The sequence below is a fragment of the Ursus arctos genome, unplaced genomic scaffold (assembly GCF_023065955.2).
Source record: "Ursus arctos isolate Adak ecotype North America unplaced genomic scaffold, UrsArc2.0 scaffold_4, whole genome shotgun sequence".
Taxonomy (NCBI): Eukaryota; Metazoa; Chordata; class Mammalia; order Carnivora; family Ursidae; genus Ursus; species Ursus arctos.
In genome coordinates, this window is record NW_026623056.1 from 77,911,854 (window position 1) to 77,929,126 (window position 17,273).

At 39.6% G+C, this 17,273-nt stretch overlaps 1 protein-coding gene across 1 annotated transcript in view; it reads right to left on the reverse strand.

Moving 5' to 3' along the window:
• Window positions 1-1,323: 1,323 nt before the first annotated feature.
• The window catches only part of ADAMTS5 (ADAM metallopeptidase with thrombospondin type 1 motif 5), a 46,995-nt gene continuing 31,045 nt past the window's right edge, over window positions 1,324-17,273 (reverse strand). Inside the window, exons 5-9 of the mRNA XM_026517545.4 lie at window positions 15,647-15,930; window positions 14,470-14,653; window positions 13,928-14,103; window positions 11,949-12,124; window positions 1,324-8,066 (exon numbers count right to left, since the gene is read on the reverse strand). Coding sequence (XP_026373330.1) covers window positions 7,499-8,066; window positions 11,949-12,124; window positions 13,928-14,103; window positions 14,470-14,653; window positions 15,647-15,930 — 1,388 coding nt within the window. The 3' untranslated portion in view covers window positions 1,324-7,498. The remainder of the gene's footprint in view (window positions 8,067-11,948; window positions 12,125-13,927; window positions 14,104-14,469; window positions 14,654-15,646; window positions 15,931-17,273) is intronic.

The window sequence follows — 17,273 nt, forward strand, 5'->3', positions numbered from 1 at the left end:
TGTAGTGCCATTTCTAACCATTTTGTTCACTCGACTTTTAATCTCAAAGCTCCCCTCAGGGCCATTTTTTATGCCTCTGACCTTGTCTGAACCAGCTCATTATGAGCTGTGAAGGAGTTTGCAAGGTTAAATACCGATTTTTTTTTAATTCTTCTCAGCAATTTGCTAGTTTTCTAAATCGAATTCTCTCTCCTCTCTCCTTAAACAACAGTCCTTTGTACACTCTGAGCACTTGCCTCTGTTCTCACTGCTTGTCTGATTCTCCATAGTTTCCTTGCTGTTTTTATTGGAATTTCAGGACTGCTCTTACATTTACTCAGGGGGCCCACCACACATTGGGCCATCGAAACACTTCCCCACATTTCTCCAATCTCACACAGTCCTCCATTCACTGCATGGTCGCTCCCTCAGACTCACATTCCATGTGGTTTGAAGACTCTCAGTGCTTCAAGAAGCCGAAAACTGATAATAAATATCTAATGTGCTTATCGCAGTGCCTGACACTTGGGAACAGCTAGGTCACCATTAACAGTTACGACAATGCAATCGTCATCTGCAATATCAGGATCTTCAGACCAACCTCATATGGGTCATGGGGAGAAACATATGGGGGAAAGTTTGTGAGATGTTTAGCACAGGGTGTGACCCAAAGACATGGTCAACCGATCCTAGCAGTACTATGATGATGATTAAATTTCTATACCTTCTTTTAAAAGTTTAGGTGTTTCAAATTACTTCTTTAAAATCTATATATCCTACTAAGAAGGGAATTTAAAGCACATTAATTCTGAAATATTATTTGATATGAGGGAGAAATTCAGTGTTTGCAATGTATACTAAACAGTAATGATTTCAGGTTTAGAAGGAATCAATGTCCTTAGGAACTTTATTGCCATAAATTTGTTAACAAATGAATAGGCTTTTGCTAGTGAACGAATGATAATTCTTTTTGAATTTCCACGCAGGCATTAGTCTTGACTCTTTCATTTTCTATGTGGCATAAGTTTATCTTAAAAACAAGTAAAAATGAAGCAGGTAGATTATGGTGCTTGCCGTTCCTAATTTAACACTAGAATTTCAACACTAGACAGACGTAGGGCGTGATAGTCTGGTAAGAAGAACTTAAAACAGTAAGTCCGAAGTCCTATAACCTACGTAGAGGAAGTATGAATTGTCTATGCCAGATGGAAGAACAGTGGAAATTACAGAGAGCCTAAGGCTTCCTTAAGACCAGGCTTGGTCCTACTGTTATGAGAAAATTAAAAATAAATGGACAATAGTTTCCAACTCTAAAACATATTATATGCAGTACATACTTTAACCTAGTTTACAATTAACATTTATTATGCCCACTGAAACCACAAAGCCAATGTTTAATTTTACAGTTTAAAGTCACACATAGGGAAATGCTTTACAAAATAGGATATTGTTCCTCAATGAAAAATATTACAGTATAGGTCCCAAACGACTCAGTTCAAGTGGTTTACCTGAATAACAGAGCTGTCGTGGAATGCAGGCTACAAGACACAGTAATGCTTTCAATAGTTGATTCAGGTTCAAAATTTGCCGGAGCTGAAGAGACATTTTAAACAAAACCCATCTTAGTTTTCCAAGATTTTTGGTTTTTCAACTGCATTACATTTACGGAAAAATACCATCACTTCCGAAAAATTGAGGATAGTAAGCAGCTTACATTTTACTGCTTATATACGACAACATGTCAATCTTCAATGTTTTACTCTACCTTGAAAGCATGTTTCAAGATTTAAAAATGTCAGTTGTACCCACTTAGGTTGATCACCTGTCTTTCCTTACAGACTCTAATATAGGAATCAAATATTTGTGCCACTGCTTACAACACATTAAATACATTTCTGCGATCTGTTTAGCTACCCGCGGTCTATTAACAAGGCATGTGTATGATTTCTACTCATACGTCATACTAAAATGTAAGCAGTATTTGTCAACTCCCACGTTTATGTCATGCCTGAACATGTAACACAAAAACACCATCCAGAGACAATGCATTTTTCTTAAGCAAAAGTCTAGTCTCACAAAGTCACACACAACATGATCTCCTATTCTTTTCTCCTGTTCTATACTCAGTCTGGGTTGAAGTGCTTCTAATATGCTGTGGATTGTTGAAGAAAAGACCAAGAAGTAGTAGCCACGTGTTTACCATGGACATAATATATTGCAGAGCTAAGTAAGTCAGGCTAAACACACACACAAGTTTGTGTATAGGAAACAAACAAGTTCTTTTGAAAGGCAGGTTTGAAAGGAACACCCATGGCTTAGGAAGTGATGAACCATGATCCTCTGAAAGTCTATTCCTCTAGCCTGACACTCTTCCAGTTTTGATGTTACTCTAAACGTCCTTGATGTACCTCTAGCTTATGTCACTGAACCCTGCTGATCAGACTGACCATTAGATGCAATTTCCCGAAACCTGAGTATCAAGTCATGCCCTGCCTTGACCAAAAACTTAAGAGCTCTCGTTCGCAAATTGAAAAATCATGTACAATCAAATAGTAACTCAGAAATGCCACACTTGGCACTCGATTGCTGAAGATATTAGCACCTTGATAAAAATAACAATTGTTCATCGGATGTGCTAAAATAAAATAAAAAAAGAATGCTGCTTTTTTTACAAATCACAGTTTTCCTCACAGTGTTAGACTTTGGATCACTCTGATGTGGCGATGCCTTAAGATGATGGGCCGTTTGGTTTTTCATTTGACCTCTGGTGGTCCACGTGGACCAGTTGGTGGAGCTCCAGGATAAGAACCACAGGTAGCCAACTTATTGCTAAAGTGCTACTAAGGAAGGTGCAATTAACTGGGTTAACTATATGTACATTTCAGTCTTAGTCTCTTTGAAAACAGACAACATCTAACAACATATTCTTTTATTTTTTTTTCCCACAAAATCTGCACCAGAAAGACATTTGGCAGATCGAATACTTTCGTGATCTGAACTTCATGTATATTTCCATTTTTGTCTCACTAATGCAATGGGCTCTTATTTCAAAATGTTCCCATATGTTAACAGACTAGAAGATGATTATGCGTTATAGACTGATATGTTGCGAGATCATATAACTTGAGAATTATTTCTCTGGTTCATGCTGGCAGGGAGACTATTAGGAAGATTGTTTTTTCAGTGGACTAATTAGCTAAATTGATCTGCCTGTTTGACAGTCTAAAACTACAGTTTGTTGGCAAATGAGAAAAATGATAGAGAAAATATACGAGTTCCTTGTTTGTGTGTTTAAAGTGTTAGATCACCTTGACCCTGACCTTGGTTCTATGATAGCTCCAGATGATCATTTCTGTGCTCATCATTATTATTAACTTTGAAATATTAAAAAATACAAGGGATTTTTATCGCCTCAAGTTTAATGATAAATAGATTAGTAATATTCACCAAACCTCAGCCATAAACTATTAGCAAAATTTGGCCATTATTAAATTCAATCTTATTTCTCAAAAAAAAGTGAACTCTAAGTCATACATGAGTCCTGCACTTCATTGAATCTGGTTGCTGTGCTCACCTAAACCATTACAATGACCTTGTTACTAAGGAAGGAGTCAATGGGGGAAACGTCAGAGCCAGAGATTGATCTGGTCAGTTGTATATCCAAAGGTGTTTTGCCTTATTGCTGCGACCAGACTGAAATCCCAGTCAGAGGCAAGCTGGTGTGATCAAAGGTGTCCCTGCCTGTCCCAAGTCCTATTTACTCCATGAGATTCATTAGTAGTAGTATAAAGTCACATTCTATCAATGGAGACCCCCTACTTGTAGAAACATCCATGACTACTAATATTTGAATCACTTAAATTCAATTTGTTTACTCTCACTATCGAATCCTACCAATGCTAGAGACTAAATGATATTAACTTTTAAGGAGTGTTTTTAAAGCAGCAAAGGACAATGTTTGGTTTTATTCTCATCAATGTCTCTCGGAGGTTGTGTATATACAAATATCATACAATACACCAACAGCTCCTTGTCCAAGTTTATCAGTGAAATGAACTGACCTGATTCTCAACTGTGTCTTAGCTTCTATGGGAAGCTGCCAGTCTATCTCTACGTCGAGTTAGAACTTAGACCTTAGTTGCTTAAGTGTTTTTCTTACCTGTGACTTGGAAAAATTAGTATTAACGAAACCCAAAAGACCTATTAATGTAACTACAAGTAATGAACACTACTAGTCAAGAAAGAGTAAATTTAAAACTTCCTTAGAAAGGAAAACTATAATATCAGAATAAGGATACGTGAGGAATATATGCACATACGCCTGTTTCACGCAGAAAGCCTTCTGTAAAAAAATACAAAAGCAACCAGTGCTGTAGATTATGTAAACTCACAAAGTGTACTTTATGACACAAACATGAAGCATAAATTAAAAGTAGGACAACAGCAAAACATTTTAAATATAGAATTTGCACATATTTTTGTTAAATAAGAATAAATACTTTCATCACACAAATTCACATACCAGTCGCAAAAACAATAAATTACTTTTTTTTTCAGTGCTGCAACTTTATTTTTGTTCGTGATTAATCCCTTCATTCTTAGTTTAATGGGATAAAACTGTTTCCACAGGAAGGCAAAGGAAGTTGAATTGACTGAATAGATTAAAACATCGCCCTTAAACCTTTGAACAAGGCAGGGCTTAATTTGGCTTTTTCTGTTCCAGAAGAAAGACATGCTGTTTTCTTCTGGGTTTCCTTTATTCGGCGAAACTTAATCTGGAGTGTGTAGCTTTGTGGGATTAGATTCTTACTAACCTGAGCATTTTCAGACAAACTTTTTTTTTTTTTTTCTTTCAAGGGAGGAACCTCGGCTTCATGGATCTCAGACTCTTTATTCACGATGCAAGTCTGGAAAGGTGGAATGCAGAGTCCGACATCCAACTGGACTGAATTAGATTTCGTTATGGAGGACTTTCCCTTCATCATTCCTTATTTCTACCGAACACTCCATTTCTCTGAATTTCAGTTTCCAGTCTATACCGTTTTTCTCAGGAGTTTAGATAGACATACATTCCTCAGTCAATCTGTTTGATACTCGTATGAAAAAACTAAAGAAAACTCCTTAAAAGCATGGAATAGTGGTTTATTCCTTTTAAGCTCTCTAGGATTGTTTCACTGAAAAGTATAAGACTTCATCATTTGGGGGAAAAATAAATGATAAATCATGCTAAAAAAACCTCTACGAATACGGTATAGAGAAGCGGAGTAGGAGACAAGCATATTTGCCCTTCAATTATTTCTTAATGTTGCTGTGAATATGACCACAAAAGATAAAAATAAACATTGTCAGAATTGAGTTAATTGATTAAAATTATTTCAAAAATTGGGAAAAAGTAATGTCGGCCTCACTATTAATTCTCTCTGAATAATCAAATGGTCGGTGGGATTTAAAATTTTGTTTCTGACTGATATGAATAGCTTTGCTCCCTCTCCCTGATATCTGGTGACCTCCATCAAATGTATGGAGGCCAAAAGTTCTAGATGGGCCTCATTTCTCTAATTAATAATTTATTAAGAATAAATGACCATGTCTAAAGCAAAGACAGTCTATGAAAAGCCAAAGGATGATTATCAGTTTTGTAAAACAATTATTTGTTTTACGAAATACTTTCCTAAGAAAATATTTAAAACAGTGAGACATCCGTTCTCCTCGCCCACTGAAATGAAGGTGACATAGCTGGAGCAGTTACATAATACTTTTCTATTAAAAATATCTTCTAATAAAAATAAACTCTTGTGAGCTTAGGGAACTCAAACAAAGGTCCCCTAACATCTTGATATGCAAATTTTTAATAGTAGGCACATTTGGTATGATTATTATAAAATTTTATAACAAACAATAGGCTTTGTAATATTTCATAAAGATAAAGAAATCCCAATGAGATTGAACACCTTGGATTTTCTGAGCTATGGGCTGGAGGGATGCAGTTTACTGTTTAAGAAAAGATTTTTATGCATATGATTGTAAAACTTTTCCATATCTAACATCCAAACTTAACAACCTACCTATAGACAGACTACGGAAATAGAATAAACAAACTTCTCAAAAATCATCACATTTCATCACTCAGACACTTACGGGTACAACCAAATGCTTTCCAATTGGAAAAAATCTTACGTACAGTATCAGTATGCTTGGATTTAAAAAAAAATGCAAGGAATTATTGCCTGTATGGTGTGGAAACAGTCTTATTAATATTAACCACTATTTTTTTTGCACAAGCCACATGAATGATAACCATTTCTAGATGTGGCTAACTACAAAGTGATCTTTAATACTCCTATCAAACTAAGTCAACAAGAAGTACAAAACATTGTAGGTCTTACAGAACCCTTGAACAAACAGCCAAGCAAAAACAAACGCATTTTAAAGGCTTGCTGGTAAGAGGTATACCAGTGTTGAAGGTGTCGGATGTGAACAGAAAACTCTCTGCAGTGTGCTTTGTATGAATATTACACAATAATAAGGTATCAGATAAAAGCTTCTGATTGGGGAAAGTGGTGTGAAAATATAAATCGAGACTATGGTGAAATACGGTTTTTTTTTTTTCCTTTTAAATTCTAACACGAGGAAACTAGTTTTTAGACTTTGAATACTCATAACAGACACACACGCAAACATTATTTCTACATCCTAATTATGCATCAGTTTAGCTGGCTGCCTGAAAAAATGCAGGCAGTCTAAAGTTTAAGGAAATGGACCCGTGTATGCATTTAAATGACGAGATACACTGAGATCCTTTTTCTTTTAAGAATTTCTCAGAAGATGCTTGCTGTCAAAATGGTTTTTGACTAAAATTTGATCTCCTGTAGTCTGAAAATATGTGAAATCTTATTAAAACAGCAGCAGTTCTTAATTTCCAGTAAAACATCCACAGCTCTTTCTGGAAACTAGAAGGAGTTGAAATAGCTGCAGACCTACTTTGGTCAAACATTTTTTTATAGAAATATATACGTATGTGTGTGTGTGTGTGTGTGTGTATACACACATATTTTTTAATAGAACCAAGTGATATAAAGTGACATACCAAGGGAGAATGTATTTACAAACAGTAAAAATAAGCTACTGTATATTGTGGATGATAATGATTCTGATGCCTTTGAAGACATTCCAGAAGAGGTAGGTGACAAGGGGGAGACTGTTGTTCTGCCATCTTCAAATGTCCCCTGATTCTACATTCATCAGTGTTTTTTCATTCTTGTAGCCCAGGGGATGATCAATAGCTCCCAAGTGTTTCTATATTCCAAGGTCACCACTGTCACACGAAACAGTGCACATTTTCATTTGGTCACCGAGAGCAGATTCTGCCCATAATTAGACTCCTGTTGACAACGCCATCGAAGCGTGACTTTCCGTGTTTTAGGTAGACCTTTGGTTCACCACGACTGATCACCACCATTGCGTGGACTGATCCATGATGAAACATCCAGTTGTCTCTGCAGAAGATCATAACGACAGGCTAACACTTCTTGAGCAAACATTGCTTAAATGCGGAAGGCCTCTGAGAGAGAAGACATCCCTTCGCTAACTTGCGGTTTGCGTCCTGGCACTGCACCGTCCTGGTGTGCCAGCCCGTGTCACAGGTTCTAGAACAGGCGAGCCACGGGCCCGTCACCCACTGCAGCTGTGGAGCGGGTGAGCCCACTTTATTGCTGCTGTGGCTGGTGACAGAGTTGACTTTTTGGGTGGACTTCTTGGGAACAAAAAAACTGTAACGGACATCTAATGCTTTCGTGGGATCGGTTGCAAGAATCTGCACTATGAGAATTTCCTTCGTGGCTGAGTAGCCCATCCCGTGCAAGAAGTCGTCCCTTTGGCTCCAGCCGCTGTAGTTCATGACGGTTCCGTTGACGTCGATGATGGTTTCTGAGGTGGAGATCATGTACTTCCCATTGATGAGGTATTCGCCGTTTTTCCTCTTGAGGGCTAAGTAGGCAGTGAATCGAGTCTGGTCTTTGGCTTTGAACTGTCGGACTTTTATGTGGGTTGCCCCTTCGGGGATCCTCACCACGTCAGTGTAACCCTTACTGGAAGCAGAAAAGTCCACAGAGGAGAGAGAAGAGGGAGAGAGAGAAGGAAAAATAAGTAAACACTTAATAAATGGATAACCAAATTAAAGTTCTCTAAAAGTCTTACCTTATCTTGACACAAAGTTTTAATGTAGTTAAGAGATTATTTTAAAATTGGCTTCAAAAATTAGTTTCCTTGTAACAAAATAAAATCGCAATTGAACTATGATTTTATTACGATGTTCAAAATTAGGAAGATGTTAGCCACCTGCCTTTGTTTTAAAAATGTACACCAACTTTAGTTAAAGATTTCCAAAAACATTTTACACCCTTATCAAATCCTATCGCTCTGGCCCAAAATGGGATGATATATGTAAACACAAACAAAAATCTGCCCTCAATCTTATAGAAAACCTTAAATTGATGTGTCTCAAACTCATTTGCATATTAAAATCATGTGGAGATCTTTTAAAAATTTAAATCCCCAGACCCCAGGCCAATTAAATCCCATCTGTCAGGACCGGGCAGAGGCAGCAGGACTTTGAAAGTCGTTCCAAATGTGCAGAGTAGTTGGGGAACCATGGATTTAACTGTTGAACTAGAGACAGAGTAGAAGCTCTGCTTCTATTTCTACTAGAACACTGGATTTCTTGAGCAGAACACAAATGAAATATAAAATTCTGTAAGTGGATAACCATAGCTTACCAGTATCATCAAAAGAAAAAAAAAAATGATTCTTTAATGCCATAGCAAATTTCCTCGGATACTTGGTGTCCGTGAACGTTATGATAGATTGAGCGAGGCTATATGATGGGTGACAGATAAAGGAGGTCTCTAATGAGCCATCATCTGTTCAGGAAAATGGGCAAAAGCATCAATATTTCTAGCAGCCATAGCTTTTGAAAAAGGCTAGGACAGAAATGCTAATTAAGTGCCAAGGGACTACTATACCAGTAAGGAGTCATTTGTGAAACTCTCTGCCTCTGTAAGTAGTTTTAGAATAAGGCCACCACATGTCTTGCTTTCTTAGTTCTTTGAATATAAATAGATAAATTGTCTGTGAAGTTTGATGTGTGTGAAATTTAATTGTCTACTGCTGAATTCTTATTCCGGTTTAGAGGGATAGGGCAACTGATTCATACTCTGAAAATCCAAGTGTATTTCCCTGCCGAGCCATTCCCTCTGAATCAGAGGGGAGGCTCTGCCCCAGGGAAGCCCGCTGTCCATTGGGCATCTGCTGGACAGAGACTGGCTGCCATACAGGTGTCAGAGTTCCCCACCACACTGGGAGAGAGAAGATACAATGCTGACGATATTGCTTATCCATTCAACGTAACTCATATTTTTACAGAATTTGTTACAGGACTTTTTTTTTTTAAATATCTAATACCAAGAGATCATATGCAAACCTATTGGCTTCAAACAAAGCTAGGAGGGATGTTGGAAAGAATATCTTGTCTTACATAGAAAACATCTAAAGCAGAGGTTTATTAAAGTATTTGAACTATTGCTCTCCAGAGCTAGTGGCAGTGTTAGACTCAAAGCCATGGCCCCCTTCCCCTAGTTTACTCCTTTCCTGACATCCCCCCTTACTTCTGCCAGTCATACTTTCTAACAGTTATGTGAAAATGTTCTGGTTATATTTGGAGTTTAAATGACACATACCAGGGTGTAAAGCAAATGAAGAATGTAGGGTAAGGGAATCAGGTAGGAGAGCTTTTTTTTTTTTTTTTTTTTTTAATGCTTATTCCTGAGTGTCTGTCTCAGATTCATGAGACTCGGCTGGGGTTGTCAGCATTGCGGGGGCTTCAGACTGAGCTACACAAGGCAACGGTCAGTAGGAGGACTGGTGCCTTGATCTCTTCGTGCCTCCGTAAAATACGATTCTCTTATTCTCCTGGTCCTTGAGCAATAGAAGGACTGAGTTGCCATTTACTGAGATGAAGAACATTGAGAGGGGGTGAATTAAGGTTATGGTCATATTTGTGAAGAGGGTTGAACTTGATGAAATATTTTAATATGCATGATCTCATTGGATCCTCACAGCAATATTAACTTGCAAGAAAATTACTATTAATGCCCTTCGACTCTCAAGAATTCTGATAGTAAAAAAAAAAAAAAAAAAAAAATGAAGTAACTCTTGAGAGATCATAGTCTCTGTAAATTACTGAGCCAGAGCTTGATGACAAAGACTTCAGCCCCAAGATCAATGCCCTTTTTTATACATCACATTAGGCCGAGGTAATTTATTTGGAGTAGTGAAACAGATCATTTGTACCACATAATATAATCTTGGTCAAATCAATTTGCAAGTTGTCAGGTTGCCCATCGCTTGTGGCGATCATGAATTTCTTCATCTTTTCATGGGACCACAAATGCACAGATACTGGTTGCCAATCCAAACGACAAAATGCCAAATTCAGTATTTAAAAAAGTGGCTTATAAGTTTATGTAGGAAGAATACATGGCACATAGTACAGAAGGTATTTTATTTCCTATTTGATACCTGAATTTGTTCCTCTTGCTTCCTTCTTTCCTTTTTTTTTTTTTTTTTTTTTACCTTCTTATGACCTGGGGTGTAGCCCTTGCTTTGGCATTCATCAGCCGTGCAAAATTAGATAAGCCCTAAGCTTTCAGAGTCCCAGTTTCCTCATTTGAAAAACAAAAAGGTCGACTTCATCATTTCTACGGTGTCTTGCACCTTCGCAACATATAAAAATGCCGTATGTGATGGACATGCGGGGTATTTTACAAAGATGGCTCAATACAATTGGATGAATAATTACTAAATCACTAGCAAATAAGATTAGTAAATTCAGAATAAATTCTTCAGCCATACCATTTTTTATTATATCAAAGATAAATTTCCTGTTTTCCACAATAACATGGCATGCAATTGTTTTAATAAATCCTTATTGTTAATTTAGTTTGCATATTACCCTCCAGTTAAAGACAACACAGCACACACAGCAAGAATACGAGTGCACTGGACCAGTACCATTCAGCATAAGAAGGGTTTGGTGAAGAAGAAAGACAGTCCTGCATTCCAGAAGACTCTTTAGCCAGCTTCCTCATCTTCTCTGATAACATAGTATTTAATGCCAGGGGCGCCTGGGTGCCTCAGTCAGTTAAGTGACCAATTCTTGGTCTTGGCTCAGGGCATGATTTCATGGGTCATGGGATCGAGACCCATGTGGGGCGCTGGGTCAGGCTCCGTGGGGAGTCTGCTAGAAGATTCTCTCCCTTTGCCCTTCCCCCCACTTGCACATGTGCACCCTCTCACTCTATCTAAAATAAATAAACAAACCTTAAAAACATTTAATTCCAGGAATTGGTACTTTATAAACTTACATATTTAAAATGAAAGCATAATCAAGGACCCCAAGAGTAAGCAGACATTACTGTACATATACTTTTTATAGAGTAGATACAGATCAGGAGAATTCACTATAAAATGATATTGTTGTCTACACTCCTGCAATTAACTTAACATTTTGCAATGAGAGATGTCTTCAAGAAAAATACAGCCTAGTGAAAATTTCTCTGTAAAACGAAATAATTATGATGGAAACCAGCCATCCTTCCCTACATGATGTTTCAGGAATAATACTGGAGATCACTCGCAGGGATATCACAGCCTTTCTGTTTTTAGTGTTCGCATGCTGCAAAATCTTGACCTCAGAGCCACTGCAGTTTATCTGCCTCCAGAGGCGCCGGGAGTTTGCACTCTGCAGCCAGAACTTTTTCACCCCCTCCTTAGTTCTCATATGTATGTGACTAGGGCCATGCTGGACCTCTTCCCACAGACAGCTTATGATGTAACACAAGTCCCCCTTTTTCGGTCATGCAAGTCTAAAGCTTGGTTTGATTGCTGTCAGGGCAACCATTCTATCACCTTACCTTTTTTTATTGAAAGTTCCAACCACCTTTGTGCAACTGGAGTTGTCTCCCCCACACACGGCACACTTGTCGTACTGCAGCTTCGAGCCGATGATGCCGTCACAGCCAGTGCGCACACACTTGCCCCGGACGCAGACGGAGTTACTGTAGGGCCTGCACTCAGTCCCATCCGTCACCTGAATGACAAGGACCCCATGAGCAGTGGGAAGATGCCCGTGCACAGGTACTTGGTTTCCATGGTAAAACAGCAAGTTCTAATTTGTGGAGGTTTGCGTTTGACTGGGATAGTGCATCGAAAAATAACCGACCAACCCAAAACCAGAGTGCCCCGGAGTACCTTTTTTTTTTTTTTAAGATTTTTTAAAAAAAATTTATTTATTTGACGGATTGAGAGAGCACAAGCAGGGGGAGCAGTCGAAGGAGAGGGAGAAGCAGACTCCCTGGTACAGGACCCTGGGATCATGACCTGAGCTGAAGGCAGACACCTAACCATCTAAACCACCCAGGGACCCCTACCCTGGAGTATCTAGCTGAAAAATCCTTGACGTCTTGGCAGAAAGCTGATCTGGGATTAATGTGGGTTATGTCCTTTCTCTCTTGAGCTTAATTCCAAATATGCCAGGAGACCCAAGGTATTCATCTCCCTTTCTGCCAGAGCACAGTCCCCTGGTATGATTTCACTTAGCCTGGGGGACTTGTCACTTGGGTGGAAAGCAGAAAAAGAGCAGGCTCAAGATCGCTGAGATCCTTCTTTGGGGCATAATTGTTGCTATAGTAATACATTTGAAAATCTGAACTTGACATTCAAAACCTCGTGAATGGCTGGAAAGAATTTCCTATCGCGTGCTCAACTGTCAGATGCTGAAATAGAGACCCACAGATTAGTGTCGAAACAGTCTGGGGAAGCCAGAGGGAAGTACTTACTGGGAGACACTGAATGTATTTTGAGTAAAGGAATCAGTATATACTTAGAAAGCTAGTTATAAAAGAGTACATATATGGACCCTGGTTTGTGCATATAGAAAGAAGATATGTAGTCATATGTGTAAATAAACAGACGTGTTTTGTATTTGTGTATATACAACTCTTCATATGCGTGTGCGTATGTGAGTGTGTGTGTGTGTGTGTGTGTGTGTGTGTGTGTGAACTGAAGTAGGGTGTATTTCAATAGGCTCACAGCTCTCCAGATGTGGCATTGCCAGGTGATAGTTCTGCTCTTATTCTTTGTCATATTTGTTAAACTAAAATGCACTATCTTGCAATAAAAAGATAAAGTATTTTAAAAATTACTTCAGTTGGACATGAAATTATTTTTCAGTCCTATTTCATACAAATCTGAAGGCCACTTTTAGAAGTGATTTGAAACGTAGCATCTGCTTACAAATTAGATAAACAGTATTTTAAATTGCTGCATAACATGGATTGTGAGAAATAAAACTGTTAGTAATTTAGAAAATGCACTCCTGTGAAAAATAAGGGATAATTTGACATGCATATATTATCACGTGTATAACGATAGGGATATTGATTCGTATTAAGGGTGCAAGACATTTAAAGGTCTGGGTCAGAGATGATGATCTTGAAACCTATCTTCATAAATCACCAAAGGAATTCTTAATTAAATGATAGAGAAGTAGAAAGCTTTTTTTGCTTTCAGTGCCCTGTACAAGCATACGTAGGAAATTCTAGTTGTTTTCACGGCTATTTTGAAGTGAAGGTGACACCTCACCTTCCCTGACACAGAGTTATGACTTTTCAAAAATAGCTTTTAAAACATTTACTTGTTTGTTTACAGAATAATTGTTGTTCTTTGTATAAGGTTTGCGAATATAGACACTACAGAGGTGAAAATAAAACCCTCCAAAATCTAGCCAGCCAAAAAATAATGACTGTTGGTATTTGGTATCTCTAGGCTTCAATCTACCAAATAATTTCTGGCAAGAACGTCTACTGCTTCTGGACAGTTGGCGTGCAGTTACCTTTGGAGAAAACACCACGTAGTAACCGGTGCCCTTAGCTCTGCAGGTCAGTTTGCACACGTCCCCCAGCAGGACCCCTGCATATTTGGGAACCCATTCCACAAACGTTTTGACTCCTTTTGCATCAGACTGATACCCATTTTTGGCCTCACACTGCTCATGACGAAAAGATTTACCTAAAAAACAAACATGTCATGTTTTTACTTTGTCTATGCTGAAACTTAGACAGAATCTTGTGCATTTAACTCATTTTAACAAGAATATGCAAACTTTTTTCAGGGCCTCTTTACACACCAGCCTTGGATTTTATCTGTACACGGGAGTTGAAAGCAACAATTATTTTCTTCCTACTCTCTAAATACCTAATTATTTTTAATAATAGTTTAAAAAAATCGCTCATGTATTTGTTATTGATTTGAACACTGGTGGAACTGTGAAGTACAAGATTAATAGGTTATTTCTCCAGCCTCCTTTATTTATTACTGCTAGAATACAAATTACACGTGGCACATGGTGGTTACTGACACTTGGGAGCATCGTACCGTTAGGTGGGCAGGGCATGACGTTGCAGGAGCGGTAGATGGCCCTCTTCCCTGTGCAGTAGCGGCCACTGTTTCTGGGTGCAGGGTTATTGCAGTGCCGATAAGCAAACTGTACTCCTCCCCCACATGAGCGAGAACACTGGCCCCAGGACCCCCAGGATCCCCAGTTGCCATGGCTTGATGTCTGAAATAGAAAATAGAAGACATTTTAATGCAGAAGGGAGAAAAAAACATTCCAAATGTACATTTGGAAATCACTTGCATTTGATGCTGTAGTGGAAACCCCATCACGGTATAAATTTTCACTGAATTGAACATGGCCACAGATATGGGACATTCTGGAATTATAGTGCAATTCCAATTCTAAGTGAGTCATCTCTTCTGCTCCCTGCCACCTCCTGGCACGAGGACCTGAATGTTTCCCTGGCAGTTCTGAGCACACTGCAAGAATGACTCCAGGTTTCTGTGCACCTTCTAATATCGTACATTTCTGTTAATAACCACTTGAGCCATAGCTAACTTTCTGTCCACTCTGATCCTGCATCTTTGACAAAATACATGATGCTGAAGATTTTCCATGATGCCTGCGTAGTTGGTTGTATTTACATTTCTTCTCCCTGTTTAGCACGGACGTTCTGCAACCCTTTGTGGATCTCACACATCCCATCGGAGACAGAGCCTCCGTCCCAGGCATAAATGTATTTGACCTGAGTTTGGCTTCAGTCCTCATTAGACTAGAGTCCTTCTCTGTCTAGAGGGAATGTGACAGATGTTGAGGTGCACCTGCCCCCCATACACACACCACTTGTGCTTACGCTGCGGGGGAATAATCATTCTGGAAAACAGGGTAGCAGGAAGCGGAGAGACTTCCAGAGGGAAGAATATTATAAACTCCTTGCTGAAGGATGGGGTGAAGAACTCCTGGCTGCTGTCAGAGTATCTGAGAACGCACAGCTCTGGGATAGTCTTGAAAACACGTAAGCATTGTGCCGAATGTCAGTGCTCCGCTTGGGACTTTGAAACTCAGAGGACAGCCAGCAGATGCTTTGCCTGGGCCTCTCGAGGAAAAATATTTTAACTGGGAAAGAAAGCCTTCTGGTGATAGACACACACATGTCACAGGAATGGACCTCAGATCCTGCGTCTCCGGGCATGGCGTGACAAGCAAATCACTTACTGAGTAATATTTTTTCTTGGTTTTGTCCACACACTTGCCCTGCAGGCAGATCCTCCCTTTCCCACATGGTGTCCCTTCCACGGCGGGCAGCTTCTTGGTCAGACACACCATCTGGCCCTGGCGCACCACGGCGCACCAGAGGCGGGCGCAGACGTCCATGCCCGGGCACACGGAGTACTCGGGCCCAAATGTCAGGTTGCACTGCTGCGTGGCGTCGTACGTCTGTCCCGGGAGTTCCTCGGGGCCCAGGATCTGCTTGCGTGGTAGATCTAGCAAACAGTTACCTGAAAGAACAACCGAGATTGACCACTGCGCTCTGTTTAGGTTTCAAGCTACTAAAGTCGTGAATCTGAAAATGCAGGGCTCCAGCTGCTGTGGGAACGTCACGCGCCCACAGATGTGCAGGCTGAGGCCCTGGAGAGGGGACTCCCCCAGGGACGGAGCAGGGACTCCCCCGCGGATGGAGGAGGGCCCCTCTTTGCGTTCACCAACCCCTTCCAGGCTTTTCAATGGGCTACATGCTCCGGGGCATGTCTAATGATGGCAGTGATATGATCAAATAAAATTATTTTGCAATAATTAGTTGTGAAAATAGCCATTGGGCTGAGGGACTAGGAGAAATTGGGATGGACCTAGAGGAAATAATATAATGGACATAACAGCAGCAACAACAACGATAATAGTAAATAAGCATTTACAACTCTGAGAAACAGAGTTTCTCCACATACTCTATTTATACTCTTCTCCACGTTCAGCTTTTCTCTTCTTCATGTGCCCGCCCAAGTCCCCTCCCCATTAATTCCCTAAATAATAACAAAGGGAGACCTCGTTCATTCTTGCCCTCAACAAGCATTTGGTCAGCACCTACAATGTCCTAGCAAACATACTAGATACCGGGGAAACACAAAAATGACCCAGATCCACTCCCACCCCCTGGGGTTTCCCAATAAAGTGGAGACAATAAAAGATATGAAGTATTTCTTCTAGACTTATGCGAATTTTTATAAAGAATTCAAGAGTCACAGAATAAAGGAGCAGTGGGCAAAAAACAGACATTATCTTTGATAATTTGGGATGAAGCCCATCTTTTAATCCTTCTTCTTTGTCACCATTTGGGTCTGTTCTTTACTACAACTAGTGGTTGTTGGGTGGTCCAGTATGTCGCACAAGTTAGTTGGTGATCTCCTTACATAATGTGGGGGGTATAAAGGAGTGAGCTTGGGGGATCAAGAGAAGTGGGCACACAGGCGGGCAATGCAAATTCAGAAGCTGATACGAGCCTCCCCTCCCCTCAGAAGCTTCCCTAAGAATCCCTGACCTGTAGTTAACACCATGAATTTTCTCTGGGCCTATGGGAGCATGCATGTCGCCCATCAGTTTCTGCCCATTTTTGTTTACTTGGGATTTTGGGATTTGCTTGCCAACTATTCATAGTATTAAAAATAACAAATATTTGTTACACAGTTATACCATTCTCTCTTTCTTAAATGTATTCACTCTACAGGGCAGATTCTAGTATTTTCCTTATTTTACAGATAAGGAAACTGAAAAATGAAAAAAATAGGCCACGGTCACATAGCTCTTAGGGGTTTATGCTCTGAGCCTGCCTTCCTCACCATATCCCATC